Source organism: Anabrus simplex, chromosome 2 (genome assembly GCF_040414725.1).
Source record: "Anabrus simplex isolate iqAnaSimp1 chromosome 2, ASM4041472v1, whole genome shotgun sequence".
NCBI classification, from domain to species: Eukaryota; Metazoa; Arthropoda; class Insecta; order Orthoptera; family Tettigoniidae; genus Anabrus; species Anabrus simplex.
In genome coordinates this window covers 1,032,288,064-1,032,307,915 of record NC_090266.1, presented here as the reverse complement: position 1 = coordinate 1,032,307,915, position 19,852 = coordinate 1,032,288,064, and the positions used below count along the sequence as shown (strand labels likewise).

Here is a 19,852-nt window from a genome sequence, read left to right as displayed (position 1 = left end):
ATCAGTTTCCAGGTCGAACTTGACATGTTCCAGATAGAGTCGGAACTTCTCTAGTGCAAATAAAACTGCCAAACTCTCAAGTTCATGGATGGAATATTTGGCCTCTTGAGCCGATAATATCCTAGACGCGTAGGCGATGGGTCGCCTTCCGAGTTCAGTTTCCTGAAGAAGCACAGCAGCCACCGCCGATGACGAGGCGTCGGTTTGAACGATGAATTTCTTCGAAAAATCAGGCATAGCAAGGACAGGACCGTTGCAAAGAGCTAATTTCAGGTCTTCAAAAGCGGCTTGTTGAGACGGCCCCCACTCATATTTGACGCATTTTCTACGAAGTAAGTTCAAGGGCGCCGCTCTGTTAGCGAAGTTAGGGATACATTTTGTGAAGAAATTCACCATGCCGATGAACCTGGCAATACCATTGATATCCTTAGGGGGTTTGAAATCACGGATTGCCTGTGTTCTGATGATGATGATGATGATGATGATGCTTGTTATTTTAAGGGGCCTAACATCGAAGGTCATCGGCCCCGCCTGTGTTCTAGAGTGATCAATAGAAACACCATCGGGCGACACAATATGTCCTAGGAATGACATGGAAGGCTTAGCAAAGGCTGCCTTGGATAACTTGACAATCAACCCAGCTTTATGAAGGCGATTAATTACTTCCTTTAGATGATCTAGGTGTTCTTCAAAGGTCTCAGAAAATACGACGACGTCATCAAGATAATGATACATGTATTCAAACTTGATGTCGGAGAAGACCATATCTAGCAGTCTCGTGAGCACAGCTGCCCCCGTGGGGAGCACGAAAGGCACGCGGTTATACTCATACAAGTTCCAATCCGTGGCAAAAGCTGTTGGATGTTTCGATTCTTCAGCTAAAGGGATCTGGTTGTACGATTGATTAAGGTCTAAGATGGTGAAGAACTTAGTTTTCCGAAACCATGAAAAACAAGAGTGAAGGTCGGGAAGAGGCACAGATTGTAACACCACCTTCCGATTTAACGCCCTATAGTCAATCACAGTCCTGACGCAGCCTTGGGGTTTCGGCACCAGAAAAATGGGCGATGAATACGCCGACTTAGAAGGTCGAATAATACCGTCCTTTAACATCTGGTCGATGATCTCTTTAAGAGCCTTCATTTTAGGTGGAGATAGCCTATATGGTAGAAACCTAACTGGGATCGAATCCGTAACCTTAATCTTGTATTCAATGAGGTCAGTAACACCAAGAGTATCGGAAAATACATCTGGAAACGACTGACACAATTTACGAATACTCTCAGCCTGCTCCTCAGGTAGATGTCTAAGGTCTAACAACATTTCATCCTGGGTAGGCGAAACAGATGAACATGATACAAAATTACTTTTGAGCAAAGGAATTTTACAATTTTTAGCAAATTTGAAGGTGCACGACTTGCTCTGAATGTCGAGCACTAGACCTGTAGAGGACATGAAATCCGTTCCCAATATTACGGGAAAAGACAAGTGCTTGGCCACAAACAATTTTATTTTCCAAGTTAATTTAGAAATGCGGATTTTGGCAAGGATGAAACCTAAAATTTCTAAAGGAGAGGAATTAGCCGAAACGCATTGTACCGAAGACACACAATAATCAGGAAACTTACAGACAGACTTTGATTTGGAATACCATTCAGCCGAAATAACAGAACAACACTCCCAGAGTCTAATAGAGCGGTAACGAGTTCACTATTCAACTCAATCTTAAGAAATGGTACGAGTGCGGAGGACTTCGCCCCAATTCTGATTCATTCTTTAGGGCATTCAAATGCGGAGTTAGAAGAACTTCTACCCTGTTCCGAGCTTTCGGTGGGTTTAACGGGGCTAAGCCTTGGGAAGGTGAACTTGCCGACTCAGCCGATGACACTAGTCACTTTCGATTATTAGAGTTCGTGGAGGTTACACCGGAAGTTGAGCAGGAGGGGGTGCTATTGGCATTAGGACAATTCTTGGCGAGGTGATTAAAGAAGCCACACTTGAAACATCCTTGTGATGACCCTGCTCCATTCATTGTCCCACTCGATTTTGTCACAGGGCACTTGTTCCGTAGATGATCCGTAGACACACAAGCATAACATTTGCGGGTGGTGAAAGTTCGGCGATGTGAAGGCCGAAAACTATTAGAAGATGGAGGGGCTCCTTAGCGACTCGTGAGGTGTCGACATACCTAACTCCTTCGGCTGAGACCGCCATAGCCTATAATTCTGCAAACGTTTCAGGACGCGACGCGAAACACAGATACGACTTATAGGGCGGGGAAATGTCTTCAATAATCGTCTGCGCAATTTGATCTTCGGGGAAATGAAGAGCGAATACCCTGGTGTAAAACTTAATATCTTGGATGAAGTCTGCCAGATTTTCATGCAGTCGCTGTATTCTGAAGTAGTACTTTTGAATTAATGATGACATGGCTCGAGCCGGAATGAAGTTAGCTAACAGATGGGCATGGAAGTCTTCTGTGGAAGATTGTTCAGCTATTGCTTTGACTATTTTGTCCGAGAGGACACCTGTGGAGTAAGGGTGAATAATTTGAAGAATTTGGGAATGAAAGAGAGAAAACATTAGCGCGTGATCTTGAAATTCAACTAAAAACCTTAGAAATGAAATGACCTCGTCAGTAGAATTTACAGAAAACTTTGAAATTCCCCTAAGCAACATAGCCAATGGATGAGGCAAACTACTAAATCCAGGTGACATAATAGGTAACGGCCTAGGGGGTTGAGAAGCTTCAGACACAGCATTATTTAAAAAGAAAGGTGGAATTGATGTACGACGATCAGATTCGTTTTCTAATGGGGGAGAAGTTTGTTGAGTTGCCACAGATTTTCTACCTTCTACACCCTTGGAAGAATCCTCCTCACTTACAATGTTTATCGCAGGGGCTTGGTCGGTTTTGGGAGTAGCTGCCCCATTCAACAGTTGAATAACTTTATATGACATTTCTGAAAGGTGCTCAACAAGGTTACTAGCCTCCTTAGCATGAATTTCCTTTAGTTTGAGAGACAATAGGTCCCTAACCCTGTTATAAAAATGGAACAGTCTAGCCTGTACTCTTTTAAGTTGATTAGGAGATGGATCACTCACTTAAAAAAAACTAACTACAGATACTAGCTCAGTGCTATTGTCGGTGATAGTGGAGAGAGCCTCATCAATTTCTTTCTTCACCAAAGTTGGGATACAAATTGGTAATTCTAATGATTCTTTAATTTGGTTGTATCTGCCGCAACCGTGCCTCCAGATTGAAATTTTTAATAATTCATAAATCAATTCCTCCTTGCGCAAGTAGCCGGGATGGAGGACTTCACGAGGGCCAGATATGATGACAGAAAATTTACAAATTTAGAAAAAAATTCCAGCCACCGAGAGAATTCTTAGAGTTTGGTGCGGATTCTATGTTTAGCCGTCAAAAGGGCTTAATTGAGACCCATTCAACCACGCTCTGCTACCACTTGTTCCGGGGTATCTGTGGAACGCAGAGGTGATGAAAAAAGGTGCGGGCTTGAACGGGTCTAACTACAATATCAAAATTAATTTAAAACTTAGACTGAAGGTTGTATTTTCAGAACTTCAAACTTAACAATTTTTCATAACAATGAAACATACGGTGCAGTGATAATCTTAAAAACAAGTCTAGGAAAAGACAAGATAAGTGGTCTTAATAGATCATGGGCTTCAAGCCCCTCGCTTTACAATTCTTGAGCTCCCAGCTCAAATTTACAGTTAAAAAACTTTAGTAAAGGGCAGAAATCCCCTAATTCACAGAGCACTTGCACCCTAAATACAATTTCTAGCTCTCTAGAGGCACTATTTACGATTACAAAATTTGAAAAAGTGCTAACTGGCTCTCAGGTCTCCCAGCCTACTCAGGGCAACATCAGCTTACAATCCCTGGCCTCTCAAGGCACAACTTACAATTTGAAAATGATTTATACAGGGGTATTTAATAACCCAGCTACGGGTCCTTCATGAGAACAGAACAGGGTAGGTAACTGGCCCAAACACAAAATGAACGGAGGCGCACACTGCGCTCCAAGATACAGAACACTTAAAAACGTAAAGGGCTCTAGGCCGATGAAACGGGGGCAATTCCCAAACTACTCAGGTGACTCGTATAGAAATTACTTTACCACATTATAGAATGAAAAACAGTTATAAAACGTAGTCACCTCAAACCAAGATGAAGGGGAGCTCGAGAGGGTAATTCACTCTCTATCCCCGATTTACAGTTAAAGATTTTATGAAGGTTTTATATTAGCCGGAAGAAAGTTACATTTTAGAAAAGCTTGTTACATAACTAAAGAGTCGGACCTTTCCCGCGGGTTAAACTGCGGAGGTAGCAAGAAAGAAGAAAGTTATGTTGCCATTACCTTGTAGATGTTCTAGCTGCCGACGAGAGAGGCCGCCCGCCTCCTGCTTAACACACACACACACACACACTCAGATAGACGTCGATAAATTGGCCAAGAAACGTGAAAAGCTGCAGGGAAGGTCCGAGATCATTCAAGGCAAAACCAGCCACACCCTCTCAATTTTATTGGTTAAATTCAAAAGTAACACTCAGAATCGAACAAGAAACCTGTGATAGGTTGAAAATTAATCACGGAAATTTTTCATTGGCCAGATTCATAACTGGCGGAAAGAAAAAGGAAATATTGCCAACCCAAATTAAATGAACATCAATCAGTTAAAAAGCCTAGAAATACAAAACTTCTTTAAATTATAAGTTTTTGCACTTTGCACCAGGGTGCATGATCATAGTTTCTTGGTAGTGTCATCTGTGGAAAAGTGTCCAAACTTCTTGATGAATGGCAAACAAAACAAGGAGAAATTCACTCAGGTTAGGCAACTGCACAATAACAAAATTACATAATATTTCGGTGGTGACATCTTCTGATTAAAGTTCCAAGTTGGTGTAGTTTCAGTTTCACTGTTTTACCAATAGAGGAGTTCATTTAGGCGCTAGTTTTGAATGCGCGGCGTTGAGGTGTACCTCCCAGTACAATTATTATTATTATTATTATTATTATTATTATTATTATTATTATTATTATTATTATTATTATTGTTGTTGTTGTTATTATTATTGCCGAGGTTCCGGACAGTGGAAGTCTTTACCTTCCACTCTTCCCAGGACCTTCATGACCCGTACAGAGATGACTTTGATTTTGACTTCGATGAAGTCTTCCTAATAGTGGAAATTATTTGTATTGTTCTTTAGATAGTATTCCTTCAACATGTGAATGTTAATGCGTTCTATTTCTATTTCAGACACCGGGTTCTCAATACACGAGCCAAGTTTGTGTTGCTACACGACGCTCGGCTCTTCCGATCAGATCTTCATTATTTGTGGAAAAAGATTGTTAATGTTGTCTTTTTACGTCGTTATGACAATTATCACAAAGGAGTTAAAACTTTTGGAAGGCAGAAAGGAACCTCATCGTATGAAATAAGTACAGTGCCATTTCCTTCACCTATACGGGACATTCTTGTTCCATTCCGCTTAGATGTTTGGCACAATGGCAAATTTCATTCCGGAGTGGATTTATTCCGAGAAAAGATCTCTGATTTATGGAAGCAGTCACTACAGGTAGTGACATTCCAACATATACCATCTGCTATAAAGGCAAGAAACAAATCTAATCTTCAAGGAAGTGAAAGGATAGGATTTGGTGGTCTGGAAATAGAGGTAAAATTTATAATAAATAAATACTTCTGTCTCAACGGTCTATCAGGGTTGTTCAATTGAAACATAGACAGAGCCGGCAACACTGCAGATAACTTACATGACAGCCAAAAGAAGGCAGCACTAGATAATCATTGGGTGTTTGTAGCAATAGTCAGACCGTGGTCAGTGTGAGATACGCGTTCGCCAAGTAAAAAAAAAAAAAAAAACGTTGAAGTAACTTTCGTGGTTAATGGTTACGACCAAACGAATACGACGTGGCATGAACCAATACTTGTTGAAAGAAGGTACCTTGACCAGGAAAACGGTCACTAAGAGAGGTCATGTTCAATGGTAACGCATTTTAATATGTTGCCAACGCAACGATGGACAGCCGGTGCTATTTTCGCTGGGATCTTGTGGATCACTTGCCTTACAGGAAGATCTCTCCCCTTGCGATAGTCATGTCTTTGGTCTGCCGAAGAAAGCACTGAGTGAGGCCGAGTAGAGTCAACTACGGCTTAATAATGACTAGCTTTGGCTATCCTTCCAGCTGTACATTCGGGAGGCGGAGGGGCTGGTGCCCACCGTCTGCTGTCTTAAGAATGGTTTTCCGTGGTTTCCGTTCTCGTGCACTAAGGTGAATGCCGGGTCAGATCTTTTTTCTAGGCCACGGCCGCTATCACCTCTCCTTCTCCGCACCACAAATCTCCTAAACAAATCTCCCTTGTTTGAGGGAGGGCGTTACCCTCTAGGAGGCCCGCCGTACCCCTTCAGGGCAAGGACTGGAAAGCTCCGAATAGTAAGCATGTCACCACCGATCAAGTGGTTCCTGATGCTGTAGAAAAATGTCTCAATCACTAATCAACGTCCTTCTTTGTGGAGGATATAGAGAAACTTGTTCAGCATTGGTATAGGTGCCTAAGCGGTGGGTGTTGTTAACAGTAGATTCTCTCAAAGTATCGTCAGTACTCGGTATGATATAGTGTTTGTTGTCCTAAATATACACCGTATACAGAGTGTCCCAAAACCACCGACAACGCTTAGTATGTTGTGCAGGAAGGCAAACAGATCCGTTTTCAAGAAGTAACCCATATCCAGAAACGCACGGCTTAGACGCTGTAGCGCATCGAAGTGTAAGATGGGTGTTCGTTCCGCATGTCGTCAATAAACCCAACATGAGTAGCGCATCGGGGTCATTATAAGCAGGGTTCGAACTGTGTACCACCCACGTCATTGCAGAGCCTACATCGGCGGTGCTGAGCCTCACGCACATGACCCAGTAAGTGCGGTTGTCTTAGAAAAATTTCAGTCGCTCCGTGGACTCGAGCAATAAGGTCCTCCACTGACGTTACACGGGTGTCAAACACCCTACTCTTCATATTACCTACGTGGAACTGTCCGGCTTCTCTTAATCGTCTTTCGATGGCCGCGAACATGGAGTGATGTGGGGTACAATCGTGCAGCAGCTCTACCATTGCAATCCGCTTTGCCGTATGCAAGCAGCATGTCGGTGATTTCCGCAACTGTGAACTGGTAAATGTCGTACTGCTGTTAACAGCGTTACTGCACTGGCAGAATACAGTACACAAGTAACTCAGTAGGATGCGCACCAAGGACTGTGTGGAGGAATGTAGGGCATCCGCAGGATTGTCATTAGGATGAAGTCGTCCATTCGCATTGCACAGATGGCTAAAGGGTTGCATACCTCCCGTATTAAGACACCAAATAGGAGCAAATTGTCACAACCGTTCTCAGATTTCGACGCCCTCCAGCGCCCGAACTGTGCATTTCCGGACAGGGGCTCCTTTCTTGAAAACCGATCAGTCCGCCTTCCCGTACGACATACTGTGTCTTGTCGGTATTTTATGGAGACACTCTGTATAGTGTAAGTTGCTAGACACTAGTATTTGTTTCAATTGAACAACCTTTACTACAGCGGTGGTCTACAACAGGTGTGCCGGAGAACTTCCGAGCTTTTGTAATATTGCTTGTAATAATAATTATCATATCTTCACTCAGTATTTATTTTCAAACAAGAACGAGAGAAATACATTGTTACTAATAAAACACTGACTGTTTTATAGTACTAATTTAATCGAGGATGACCCAATTAGAACACGCACAAATATACTTCACAGTGAATAACAACACTTCACTAATTAGAGGTTATTTACAACCGTAACCTTGATTGGCAGGTCTCATCTTTCACTTCGCTTCGCAAGCACCACCGCCAGTTTACACAGCAGTTCCATGCAGTCAGGTTCGAGCACGCGGACGTTGGCTATCACAATGCACTAGGACTTGGCTCGACTCCAGACGAGACCGATAAGCTCGCACAATCAATGCGCAATCAACAACTTGTATATGACTGCTCCACACACTGAACTCATATTTGACTACGTAACACTCAGCACAATAACACAACACAACAACTTAATGTGAACACCCTGTTTGCGGCTAGCCTGATTTTATATACCTGGTTATGAAGTTGCAGTATCTTGGGGGTGCGGCCAGAGTAGGAGCGTTCTAGTTTCGCCTTCCAGAAAGTCCGCGGACAGACCAAACGAAAAGCACAATAGAAACAGAGGCCATAAGATGCCCTCAGGCCTGCCAGAGCTCCCTAGCCTGACACACTCATCCGTTCAAGAAAATGCTGGTGGGGGTTGGTGGGGGGATGACTTCCAGAGGAATGACAGTCGCATGTCCCCGTAACGATATTCAAGAACTGGAACATATTTACTTTCCAAGGGAGTTGTTGGCTTACACCTTACAATAAAAGTTTTGGGTTATTAATAAGGAACTTTAACTTTGCGTTTCTTATTCGAAAGCTCGGTCCATGGTGAAATTGAAGAGAAACACACATGCATTTACTGTTCAGCGAATAAAAGTCTCTCACGTTTTTTTGTCCCACTTGCTTTTCTCTACAATTTGGAATTCCAGATTTCGAGATGGCAAATAAAGAACACTTTGATTTCTTACCTTATATCACATCAATGAAACACCGCGGCCATTTACTGAATAAAGAGGTATATTAACTAATCAATAATAACATATCAGTGTAAAATAATACGCATTGCAAACTAATAGTTACTGGTAGTTGGTATACATTTACATATTAAGTACTTGTCACTAGAACATGTCATGTTTAACAGTTTCTTGTATCAAAACATTTTTGTGAAATTCATCACAATTCTGGTCATCGTTAAAGTACATAAACTATTATTTTTTTTATAAAATCTACACAACTTTCGTATCTTGCATTCCTCCATTTATTGCTCATCATGTAAATGTTCTTTCTGTATATGCATTAGATGGAAATATGCTTAATAATAAAAACTAAATTACCTATTGTTAACCACATTATCCCACTTAGTCCCTTGGTTACAGGAAGCGGAAGTCTGCAGTTACATTCATCCAGTACCGGTAGTCTTCAAGACTTGCACGGAGATGATTTTGCTTTCTATTTTAAAGTGTTATTATTATTATTATTATTATTATTATTATTATTATTATTATTATTATTATTACTACCCTAACCCCGTGGTGTAGGGGTGGGAGGGGGATTTACACATGCTCGTGGGACCAATTGCGGAGCTGTCACTAATACGAGGGCAGCGGACCCGGTCAAGAAAGCCAAGCAATTCGCTTAGGATATCGTCACACTAACCACGTTTGACTCAGTAGAAGTCATTTTGGCAGGCACAGGCCCTAATGGACTCATCATATACCCCATTACACAAGGGCTGTTCCCAACCTACACTTACAATTACAGTATTTACGAAGAGGAAATGCAAACAAGCTTGTAGTTTTACGTCACTGTTGATATCGTGATGAGAACCACGGGACATTCAGTTTTAAGTGGATTCTGAATCACAGGGACGTGCATTAGCCGGGATTTGAACCGCGATCGCTTTAATGACAAATTAGTTATAGTGCCACTCGACTACCATGTCCTCCCTCTCAAAAAGATACGAAACATGGGGAATATTTTAGTAGAAAGTCAGGTAATGCGAGGTCCATCAGATACTCCAGGGCTAATCCCATACTACATTTTCAAATATCGAAGTAAATTTCAAGTTCCCTGGAACCAGTATACTTGCTATGTTACGTGTCATATAAGCCTATACCGTTCTATCTACCTGATAATGCTCAAGAGATAATTTTTGAGGAGTAGGCTAGCTATATCACAGCTGAAAAAACATTCCTTATGTGAATCAAAGTAACATGCCACTATGACGGTACACAACAGATCGGGCATTCCAGAGCTCAGCGAACTGGTCGCCAGGGACACCACTCGAGAGGGGGTAATATCGAAAGTACCAACAGATACCATATCGAAAAGATCACAAGGCTTACAGCTGTTGACAGGCAGAGAAGTCTATGTCCATCAGGGGAATGATGGCTTCGTCAGCAGTGGTGGCGCGTGACTTCCATCACTGGGGGTTCAACAGAAGAAAAAAAAGTCCCCTCCCCCAACTTCTCCTCTCCCCTGCCACTTCTTTCATCGTGGACCGTAACCTCATAAAATAAGATGACAGAAGTTTTAGAAATGTGATCAAATACGAGAGAAGCAGACGATACATGCCGAAATTTACCACATGCAAAATAAGAAATGTTTCACAATCAACTTACCCTATGCAGACAGCTTATAGAAAAAAACAATTCTGCGCTCCTTGAAGGACGCAAACGTATCTATAACTGCTTCATTGAAATCCGCAGAGTCTCGAACCAAGCCCCTTTCAATTGACAACATAGCAAGAGCATTAAGTCTATCCTCGGTCACTGTGCTGCGCAAGAAAATCTTTATTCTCTTGAGGATGAGAAGCACATTTCTGCTTCCGTTGTCGTCATGGGAATAGTAATAACTATATTTAGAAGTTTTCATTGGTATTACCTTGCGGCTATTCTTTGCTTCAATTATTTTAAAGTTAAGTTTATCTCCAAAAAGTAATTATTCCAAAAAAATTCGTGTGGCTATTTCTAGCCGAATGCAGCCCTTGTAAGGCAGACCCTCCGATGAGGGTGGGCGGCATCTGCCATTTGTAGGAAACTGCGTGTTATTGTGGTGGAGGATAGTGTTATGTGTGGTGTGTGAGTTGCAGGGATGTTGAGGACATCACAAACACCCAGCCTTCGAGCCATTGGAACTAACCAATTAAGGTTAAAATCCCCGACCCGGCCGGGAATCGAACCCGGGACCCTCTGAACCGAAGGCCAGTACGCTGACCATTCAGCCAACGAGTCGGACATTATTCCAAAGAAGCCAAATTAATAGATGTTTAGTATGTATTGATATATTTGGGACAAGATATCAATTGAAATTTGGCAGTTTAATGTGACATTTGGTAGTAATGATGCTTTTCAACACTAGCGCTAGTTACGTGCACTATTCTCTGCTGCCTAGTTCACTATTCTCTGCTGCCTACTTAAATTCCCGTAAGGACAACAGATGGCACGCACAAACCCCAACAGCACGACTTCCGAGAGACTTGAGAGAGTGGCATATTGCGCATGCGTAAAGCACAGATATCCGTTTCTGCGATATCCTGGTCTTGCTTTAGTGCTGGCCGATGTACCTCCATACCTCACCACTCCCTTCGCCCATGTACGGTCGGAGAGATCACCTTGCAAGGGGGTTCATTCCAGACGAGTATCCAGCCACGGACCTTGCGCAGCTCACGTGAATAATTATTGAAAGCCAGTACGAGTATATTGCGGACAGATGGACTTAGCAAGAGCTTCGAGATTGACAAGGGAGTTACGAAAATTACGTAGTTGAATACAATTTGATCTAAACTGGAGGTTCATTGCTCCATTGCGCTATACCAGAAACCGCCACTGTTCGTCAGTATTGTCCCAGGAGCACCGTTGTAGGAAATCCAGACCGAGATGATTAATTCATGGCATATGACCTCCGCAGAGACCTTCGGCGACCAGCGCGTCTGTGAGGATTGGCCCCTACGTAGGATGAAATCTGATATTGAGGTCGGCACAAACGCCCAGTCCCGAGCTAGATAAATTAAACAGTGAGGGTTAAAATTCCCGACCCGGCCGGTAATTGAACCCGGAACCCCTTAGACCGAAGGACAGAATGCTAACCAGTTAACTACGGAACTGGGCAGGGAGATGATAATACCTCTCGGTGAAGTCAGTCTCACAGACTAGACATAGTATTTCCGTCGCATTTTATTATTAATCGTCATCTTCTTCTTTCTTTCTTCCTTCCTTATATCCGTTTACAGAGCGCTTTGAAACTTGTTAGCTTGATGATGGTTTCCTTTCTTCTTCTCCTCCTCTCAGAATCTCTTCATGAACTCACTATGCTGTTTCTTACGTTCTTCCGTCCATTGTTTCTCTGCGGTTCTTTTAGCCATTTCCGTGAACGTGTGCTTTGCAACAAGATTTCCAAAAGCCTTACGATCTCCGATGGTATCTTCTGTGATGTTAATGTCTTTTAAGTCCTGCTTTATTTCCTCTAACCAGCAGATTTTGACCTTCTTTTAATTAATTATACCAGCTCAGCTCAGCTTGCGCATATTTTTGCATATTTAGTGTCGTCCATTCTACAGATGTGGCCATAGAATGCCAATCGTCTCCTGCGTGCGGAATCGGTGAACTTGTCGATTGCTTTGTACAAATCTGCAGTTTTCCTTTTGATCCATATACCATTTACATGAACGGGGCCATATATTTTCCTAAGAATTTTTCGTTCTAGTTGTTCAATTTCATCAGTTTTAGAGTGGCCTCCTAGAGATATGGTTTCTAAGGCATACAAAGCTTCCGGAACAACAACAGTCTTGTAATGTCGAAGTTTTGCATTTCGTGACAGTCTTTTATTATAGTTAGTGATTCAATGTTATTCGGTATGCTTTCAAGAGTTTGGTGGCTCTTTCTAAATTAGCTTTCCTGTCCAATCCGGATGGTACAATGATTTCTACTAGATATTTGAAGGAAGGGACCTGTGTGATTATTCCATAATTTGTGTGTAGTAGGGATCTTTGGATATTCTGGTGTCCATTAGCCATGATATGAGTCTTCTCATAGGATATTTGGAGGCCTGTCTTTGATGCTATCTCATGTAACTTCTCTATGGCATACCTGGTTTCTTCACTAGTCTTGATAAAGATAACTAGATCATCAGCAAAACTAGGCACTTCACATTAATTCTTTGTCCCCGAGTACCAATGTTTATACCTTCGATTTATTTTCCATATTCCCTGATGACTTTGTTTAACACCAAGTTAAAAAGGATTGGTCAGAGGCCACCTCCTTCTCGAACTCCTGTATGCACCTCAAAAGGCTCTGATAGTTCACCTAGAAACTTCACCTGAGATGTTATGTCCATGAGAGTCTGGCGGATTAATTCTGTGGTCTTCTTGTCCATATTGAGCTCTCCTAGGATGTCCACAACAGTTTGTATATCGCTAGAGTCATACGCCTTCTTAAAGTCCACAAAGGTGACAAATGTGGTGGTACTGCGGCGTGTCCTTAATATCGTCTTCAGACTCCAAATTTGCTCAGAACACGAGCTACCTGTTCTGAAGCCTGCTTGGCATCAATCAAATGATAAGTTTGTTGTTCTACTCTTTTTAATAGCGCTTTAGATAGAACCTTGCATATAACTGGTAAAAGCTATATGCCTCTGTAGTTGTTGGACCGGGCGAGTTGCAGTGCGGTTAGGGTCGCGCAGCTGTGAGCTTGCATCCAGGAGATGGTGGGTTCGAACCCAACTCTCGGCAGCCCTGACGATTGTTTTCCGTGGTTTCCCATTTTCACACCAGGCAAATGTTGGGGCTGTACCTTAATTAAGGCCACGGCCGCTTCCTTCCCACTCCTAGGCCTTTCCTGTCCCATCGTTGCCGTAAGACCTATCTGTATCGCTGCGACGTAAAGCAAATAACAAAAAATATAGCTGTTGGGGCCCGCTCGATCGTCTTTCTTATGTAACGGATGGATAATGGCATTCATCCAGTCCTTCGGAATCATCATGATCCGCCATATTTCTGTTAAGAGTGTATGAATTCTTCTGATGAGGTCATCTCTTATTTTCAACATCTCTGCAGTTATGCCATCGTTCCCAGGGTCTTTATTATTTTTGAGCGATTGGATGATCTCTTTTATTTCTTGAGTTGTTGGGGTCTGTGAGTCTGGGTTTGGTGGATTTTTTTCAAACTGCAGTCTTTCAATTGGTGGATCGCAGTTCAGTAGAGTTTGGAAGTAGCCAGTATCTTGCTGTTCTCCTTACTGTTTGTCTCTAGTGATCCGTTAGGTCGACGAAAACTTAATGTTGGTGGTTTGTACCCTGATAAGTCCTCACGGAATGTCTTGTAGAACGTCCGAGTGTTGTTTTTCTGGAAATCCTGTTCTATCTCTGCTAGCGTGTTTTTCTCGTATGTACATTTTTCACGGCGGATTGTTTTTGAGATCAGTTTTTGAGTCTTCAGGAAATTCTCCCATTTGTCGACTGTTCGGTGTCCATTCCATTGATTCCATGCTTTGATTCTGTCATTGATAGCTTCATCACAGGTTGTGTTCCACCATCTGTGTTTACGTTTCCTGGGTGGCTGTCCGAATTTCATTGTTGATGACTGTAATGTGTTGTGAATGTCTGGCCACACCTTAGGATCTTGATCGTGTACGTCACGTACGAAAACGTCAGCGTTCTTCCTCAGGTTGTCCGGATCAAGTATTGGAAATCGGTTACCTTTAGGTCTGGATCTGTTTGGTTGGAACCTAACCTTGATTTGCATAAGGTAGTGATCCAAATCGACAACTCCCTTCCGTACTATTATCATTCTGAATCTCAAGCATATTCTTTACGGAAATAGCAACATAATCAATCTGGAATTCCCCTAGTAAAGGGTTAGGTGATTTCCAAGTTTTCTTTTTATGTAAACGTCTCATAAAGTGCGTGGACATGAGTCTCAGCATGAATGATGTACAAAAGCTTATTAGTCCGCCGATGTGCAGGATGAAGTCCTAAGATTGATCTGTATTTCTTCTCTCTGCCAACCTGTGCATTGAAGTCCCGTAATAAGATTTTAACGTGATGTTTAGGGATCTTGCTAGTAGTTTCTTCAAGTAGTTCCCAAAAGTCTTCTACTTTCTTGTTGTCTTAAATATCCTGAAGTTTTCAGAGTCAAAGTGGTTCTCATCTTGGAATCTGGTTGTCTTGAATCGCTAGGATTAGCATATCAAATTTGTCCAGGGCGTCACTCAGTTGTTTAAGCTTTCCAGTTTTCAGCAGTGTGTTGATGTTAATAGTACCAAGGAAGTTCCTTTTTTGGGGCGAAGTGATTTTGAGAAGCTCCGATCCTTCTCTGAAGCATGATGTTTCCGATCCCCCAGAATCCGACGATCGGGAGAAACCGGACCTGCGTCTGGAGCCAGGGGTAGTTGCATTGGTAGCGTGTGTTCCATCATGCGGGTTACAAGTTGAAAATACAACTAGTGGTAATCTTTTGGGAAAGATCACAAAAATACAACTCGATTGTTGAGATCGATAGGTGACTCGAGATGTTCGTGGCTGTGGGTAGGCATTTCCTCCTAACCCAGGGTTATGTTTTTCCCGCCAATACTCGGGTGGCTGATTGCAGTGGTTTCCCACTGGGCGATGGGGTCGCCACAACCCTACGCCAAATTATTATTATTATTATTATTGTTATTATTATTATTATTATTATTATTATTATTATTATTATTATTATTATTATTATTCTACCGCTTTTCCCACATCTGTGGGGTCGCGGGTGCGAACTGTATCGCACAGGTGGATTACCGCTTTCTCCTCTACATCGCATGTATGTTTTTAATAGTTTTAATTTGCTGATAACGCACTTCTTGCCATAAGTATAGCCAAGAAATGCGGAAGGTACAACGGAAACTATATGATACAATAAATCAATTACGATATTTAAGTTCCTATTTTGAAATAATCCTATGGAGGGACTAAACTACTGGAAATAATTTTTGCTATAAAATATATATTTCATTAAAATACAAATGTTTTACGGCCGGTTGCCCTTCCTGATGCCAACCCTATATGGAGGGATGCAATCACTATTGCGTGTTTCTGTAGTGGTTGATTGTGTACTCTGTTCTCTGAATATGAAGAGGAAAGTGTTGGAACCAACACGAATACACAGTCCCCGAGTCAGAAGAATTAATCAGACGCGATTAAAATCACCGACCCGGCCGGGAATCGAACCCGGGACCCTCTGAACCGAAGGCCTCAACGCTGACCATTCAGCCAATGAGTTGGACTATTATTATTATTATGTCCGCGTCCGTAGCGTAACGGTTAGTGTTATTAGTTGCCGTCCTCGGGGGTCCGGGTTCGATTCCCGGTACTGGCAGAAATTTAAGAGACCGGGCGAGTTGGCCGTGCGCGTAGGGGCGCGCGGCTTTGAGCTTGCATCCGGGAGATAGTAGGTTCGAATCCCACTATCGGCAGCCCTGAAGATGGTTTTCCGTGGTTTCCCATTTTCACACCAGGCAAATGCTGGGGCTGTACCTTAATTAAGGCCACGACCGCTTCCTCCAACTCCTAGGCCTTTCCTATCCCATCGTCGCCATAAGACCTATCTGTGTCGGTGCGACGTAAAGCCACTAGCAAAAAAAGAAATTTAAGAATGGCAGTACGGCTGGTATGTGGTTGAAACGGTACATGCAGCTCACCTCCAATGGGAGTGTGCCTGAAAAGAGCCCGACCACCTCGGGACGAGGACACGAGTTTACTTATTATTATTATTATTATTATTATTATTATTATTATTATTATTATTATTATTATTATTATTATTATTATTATTTATTTAGCATATTACAGGGATGCATTGTCTAGAGCACATTTGATAACAGTCTAGTTTTTTCTTTTACGTCATTCCCCTCCAGGTTCGACTGATCCTCTCGGAGTCAGTAGAGAGATCTGTTCTAAAGACTGCCCCAGAGTGTCCCGGTGCTGAACATAAGCCTATTTATTTTCTTCTTTTTCCTGTCTCTTTTACGTCACATTGTCACATAAAGACAGGCACAGCTCAAACGAATTTCTTACGTAGACCTGCTTATTATATTCGTACCCCAGCCAATATTTCACTTTTGGGTCTCTTAAACGATGGAAATTAAATTATCCATAAAGTGAATTACCAGCTACACCCATGATTGAATTGATATTATTTTAGGTCAGACCATCTAACTACAATGTATATTTTTCAAACACATACACGGTATAATTTTAATTTAACGGAGATCCACGTTCTTAACGATTGCTTAAACAAGCTTCTCTGAGAATGCAATTGTTGTATCAATCCTACTCCTATCCCTATCAGTGCATCAACATCTTATGCGAAAATACAAAGGTCTAGGCGTAAGCAGCACTCTGAAATTCTGACAGCCACACCCAGAAAGTCAATATTAGTGGAGTTGGAAAATAAGAGAGAGAAACGAGTACACAGTGGTCAAGAAGACTTTAGTTGCAAATTCAAGAAAATGAAGGAGAGAGAGAAGGTACTTTTTCAAGACAACAGCAGTTCGTCAGATGAAATATGTGATGATGAACTCTGTCAAGATGATGATAATGATGATTACACGGAAAAAGTGTTGTCTGGATTGCCATAGAAGAACACCACCAACGATGTTTGTCTCTTCTGTGGTGAAAGAAGTACATGCGTGCGTGCCGTTGCCCCACATGGGTGAGTAAAAAAATGAAATGAAATGGCGTATGGCTTGTAGTGCCGGGAGTGTCCGACTACAAGTTCGGCTCGCCGGATACAGGTCTTTTGATTTGACTCCCGTAGGCGACCTGCGCGTCGTGATGAGCATGAAATGATGATGAAGACGTCACATACACCTAGCCCCCGTGCAAGCGAAATTAACCAATTATGGTTAAAATTCCCGACCTTGCCCGGAATCGAACCCGCGTCCCCTGTGACCAAAGGCCAGCACGCTAACCATTTAGTTATGGAGCCGGATACATGGGTGGCTAATGGTACGCAAAACCAATTTCTATATTTTGATAGAAGACTCGGGAACTTTACTGCTTGTATTCCACACTCCGTATTCCTAAATATATTTCCTATTATACTGAAGTACTGTAGAAATTTTGGATCCTACAAAGTACCTTATACAGGTGTTTCGCCTTAGATGCGTGCAATTGACACTCTCTCCTCTACATCGCATGAATATTTTAATAGTTTTAATTTGCTGATAACATAGGCCTACTTCTTGCCATAAGTATAGCCAAGAAATGCGGAAGATACAACGGAAACTATATGATACAATAAATCAATTACAATATTTAAGTTCCTATTTTGAAATAATCCCATAGAGGGACTAAACTACTGGAAATAATTTTTGCTATAATATATATATATATATATATATATATATATATATTTCATTAAATACATAATGCATTTTTTCATTATCATGGCACCGGGTCAAGCCGGCGCCGCGGACCGTCGATCACCTGAGACACGCCCCTGGCACCCGCCCTGCAGAAAGGAATTTTGCTAGGATGGGAAAGGAAAGGGTTATAACAGAGAAGGTAGTGGCCCTGGCAGTGGCGTGTACCGAGGGCTACCAATGCTATCGGTGAAGCCCAAACCTCAAATGAAAACGATGTAAATCCAATGCACATTATAATGTAAGCACCTGGCACATTGTTCCATTTACAAAACTTGAAAGTAATGAGAAGAAACGTCGCACGTATTTCTGAGAGCAAGGCATCGGAGACGGAGACTGATATTGCATTCCAAGCGCTGCGTCCCTCACCCCTTGCCACTCACCTAGCGCGGCATGATGCTGAATGTCATGCAGGACCGGGGGGGATAGATGTGCTAGGCTTCGCTCCGTCAGATCGCCACTGCCAACGAACAATCATGTGTTACTCATCGTATACTTCCTCATCTCATACTTCTGACTTAATGATATAGATAACAGAGTGCTGGCATTTCACTACCATTTACGTCTGCATCTTTGTAGGAAGACATCGCAGGGCTGCTGTTATAGGAGTAAAATAGTTTTCTTTTTACAGGTAGATCTGCTAAAATGAAGTGCTATCTTTCAGGTTTAGAGTTCCCTTTCGTTGATTGGAAGAGAACCCGTGATCATGGGTCAGACACCACTACTGATCTCTCGAGGAATCTAATAAACCAGTGAACGATGGATTTACTACTACTACTACTTCTTTCAATAGGCTATGCCTACTAGTTCAGCGGATGATGAGGAAATCGAAGGAATATATGAGGAGTTAGGAGATTTAATACAACATGTAAAATGTAACGAGAATCTAATTGTGATGGGAGACTGGAATGCGGTGGTAGGCTGAGGAAGAGAAGGTAATGCAGTAGGAGAATTCGGATTGGGACAAAGGAATGAAAGAGGAAGTCGGCTCGTTGAATTCTGCGCCGATCATAATTTAGTCCTCGCTGATAGTTGGTTCAAACATCACCAACGACGGCTGTACACAGCATACGTGGATGGGACCTTGACACTTCAAGGTATCAAATAGACTTCATTATGATTAGGCAGATATTCAGAAACCAGGTGTTGGATTATTAGACTTTCCCAGGAGCAGACGTGGACTCTGACCATCTGAAGTTGAAGAAATTGAATCTACAATCTGTTCAAAAATCAGTCTGCAGTGATAAGAATTGAGGGCTTTGAAAATAAGCAGCAATCCAGAAGGGAGTGAGGCAAGGCTGCAGTTGGTCCCTTTTCATTGTTTACATAGAACAGGCGGTAAATGATATCAAAGGGAAATTTGGAAGGGGAATCACATTCTAAGGAGAGGAAATCAAAACTCTGAGATTTGTCTATGATATTTTATTTGAGTCTGCAGCAGTAGCGTAGCCAGGATCGGCCGATGTATTTTCTTGTAGTTACAAAATGATGGTAGAACTCAATGAAGGTGCATGAATGTTTGTCATTATAATGACTCTGATACAAATGAATCACACATCTGTTGGCTCTACAATTATGTCTCTGAATGTTTATTTAGTTTATTGTTTATTGTCAGTTTCTGTTTATTTTATTTTCGCATAAATTTCATGGCGGAGGGGGATTCTAACCCCCAGTTACCCCCCCCCTGGCTACGCCACTGGTATGCAGAAGATCTGGAGAAATTACTGAATGGTATGGGCAGAATCTTGGGGAAGGAGAACAAGA

General features: G+C 42.2%; 1 protein-coding gene across 1 annotated transcript in view; it reads left to right on the top strand.

The window, feature by feature from the left end:
* LOC136863765 (ionotropic receptor 21a) overlaps positions 1-19,852 on the top strand; it is an 89,829-nt gene that overhangs the window by 35,294 nt on the left and 34,683 nt on the right. The window contains exon 3 of the mRNA XM_067140118.2: positions 5,290-5,707. Coding sequence (XP_066996219.2) covers positions 5,290-5,707 — 418 coding nt within the window. The remainder of the gene's footprint in view (positions 1-5,289; positions 5,708-19,852) is intronic.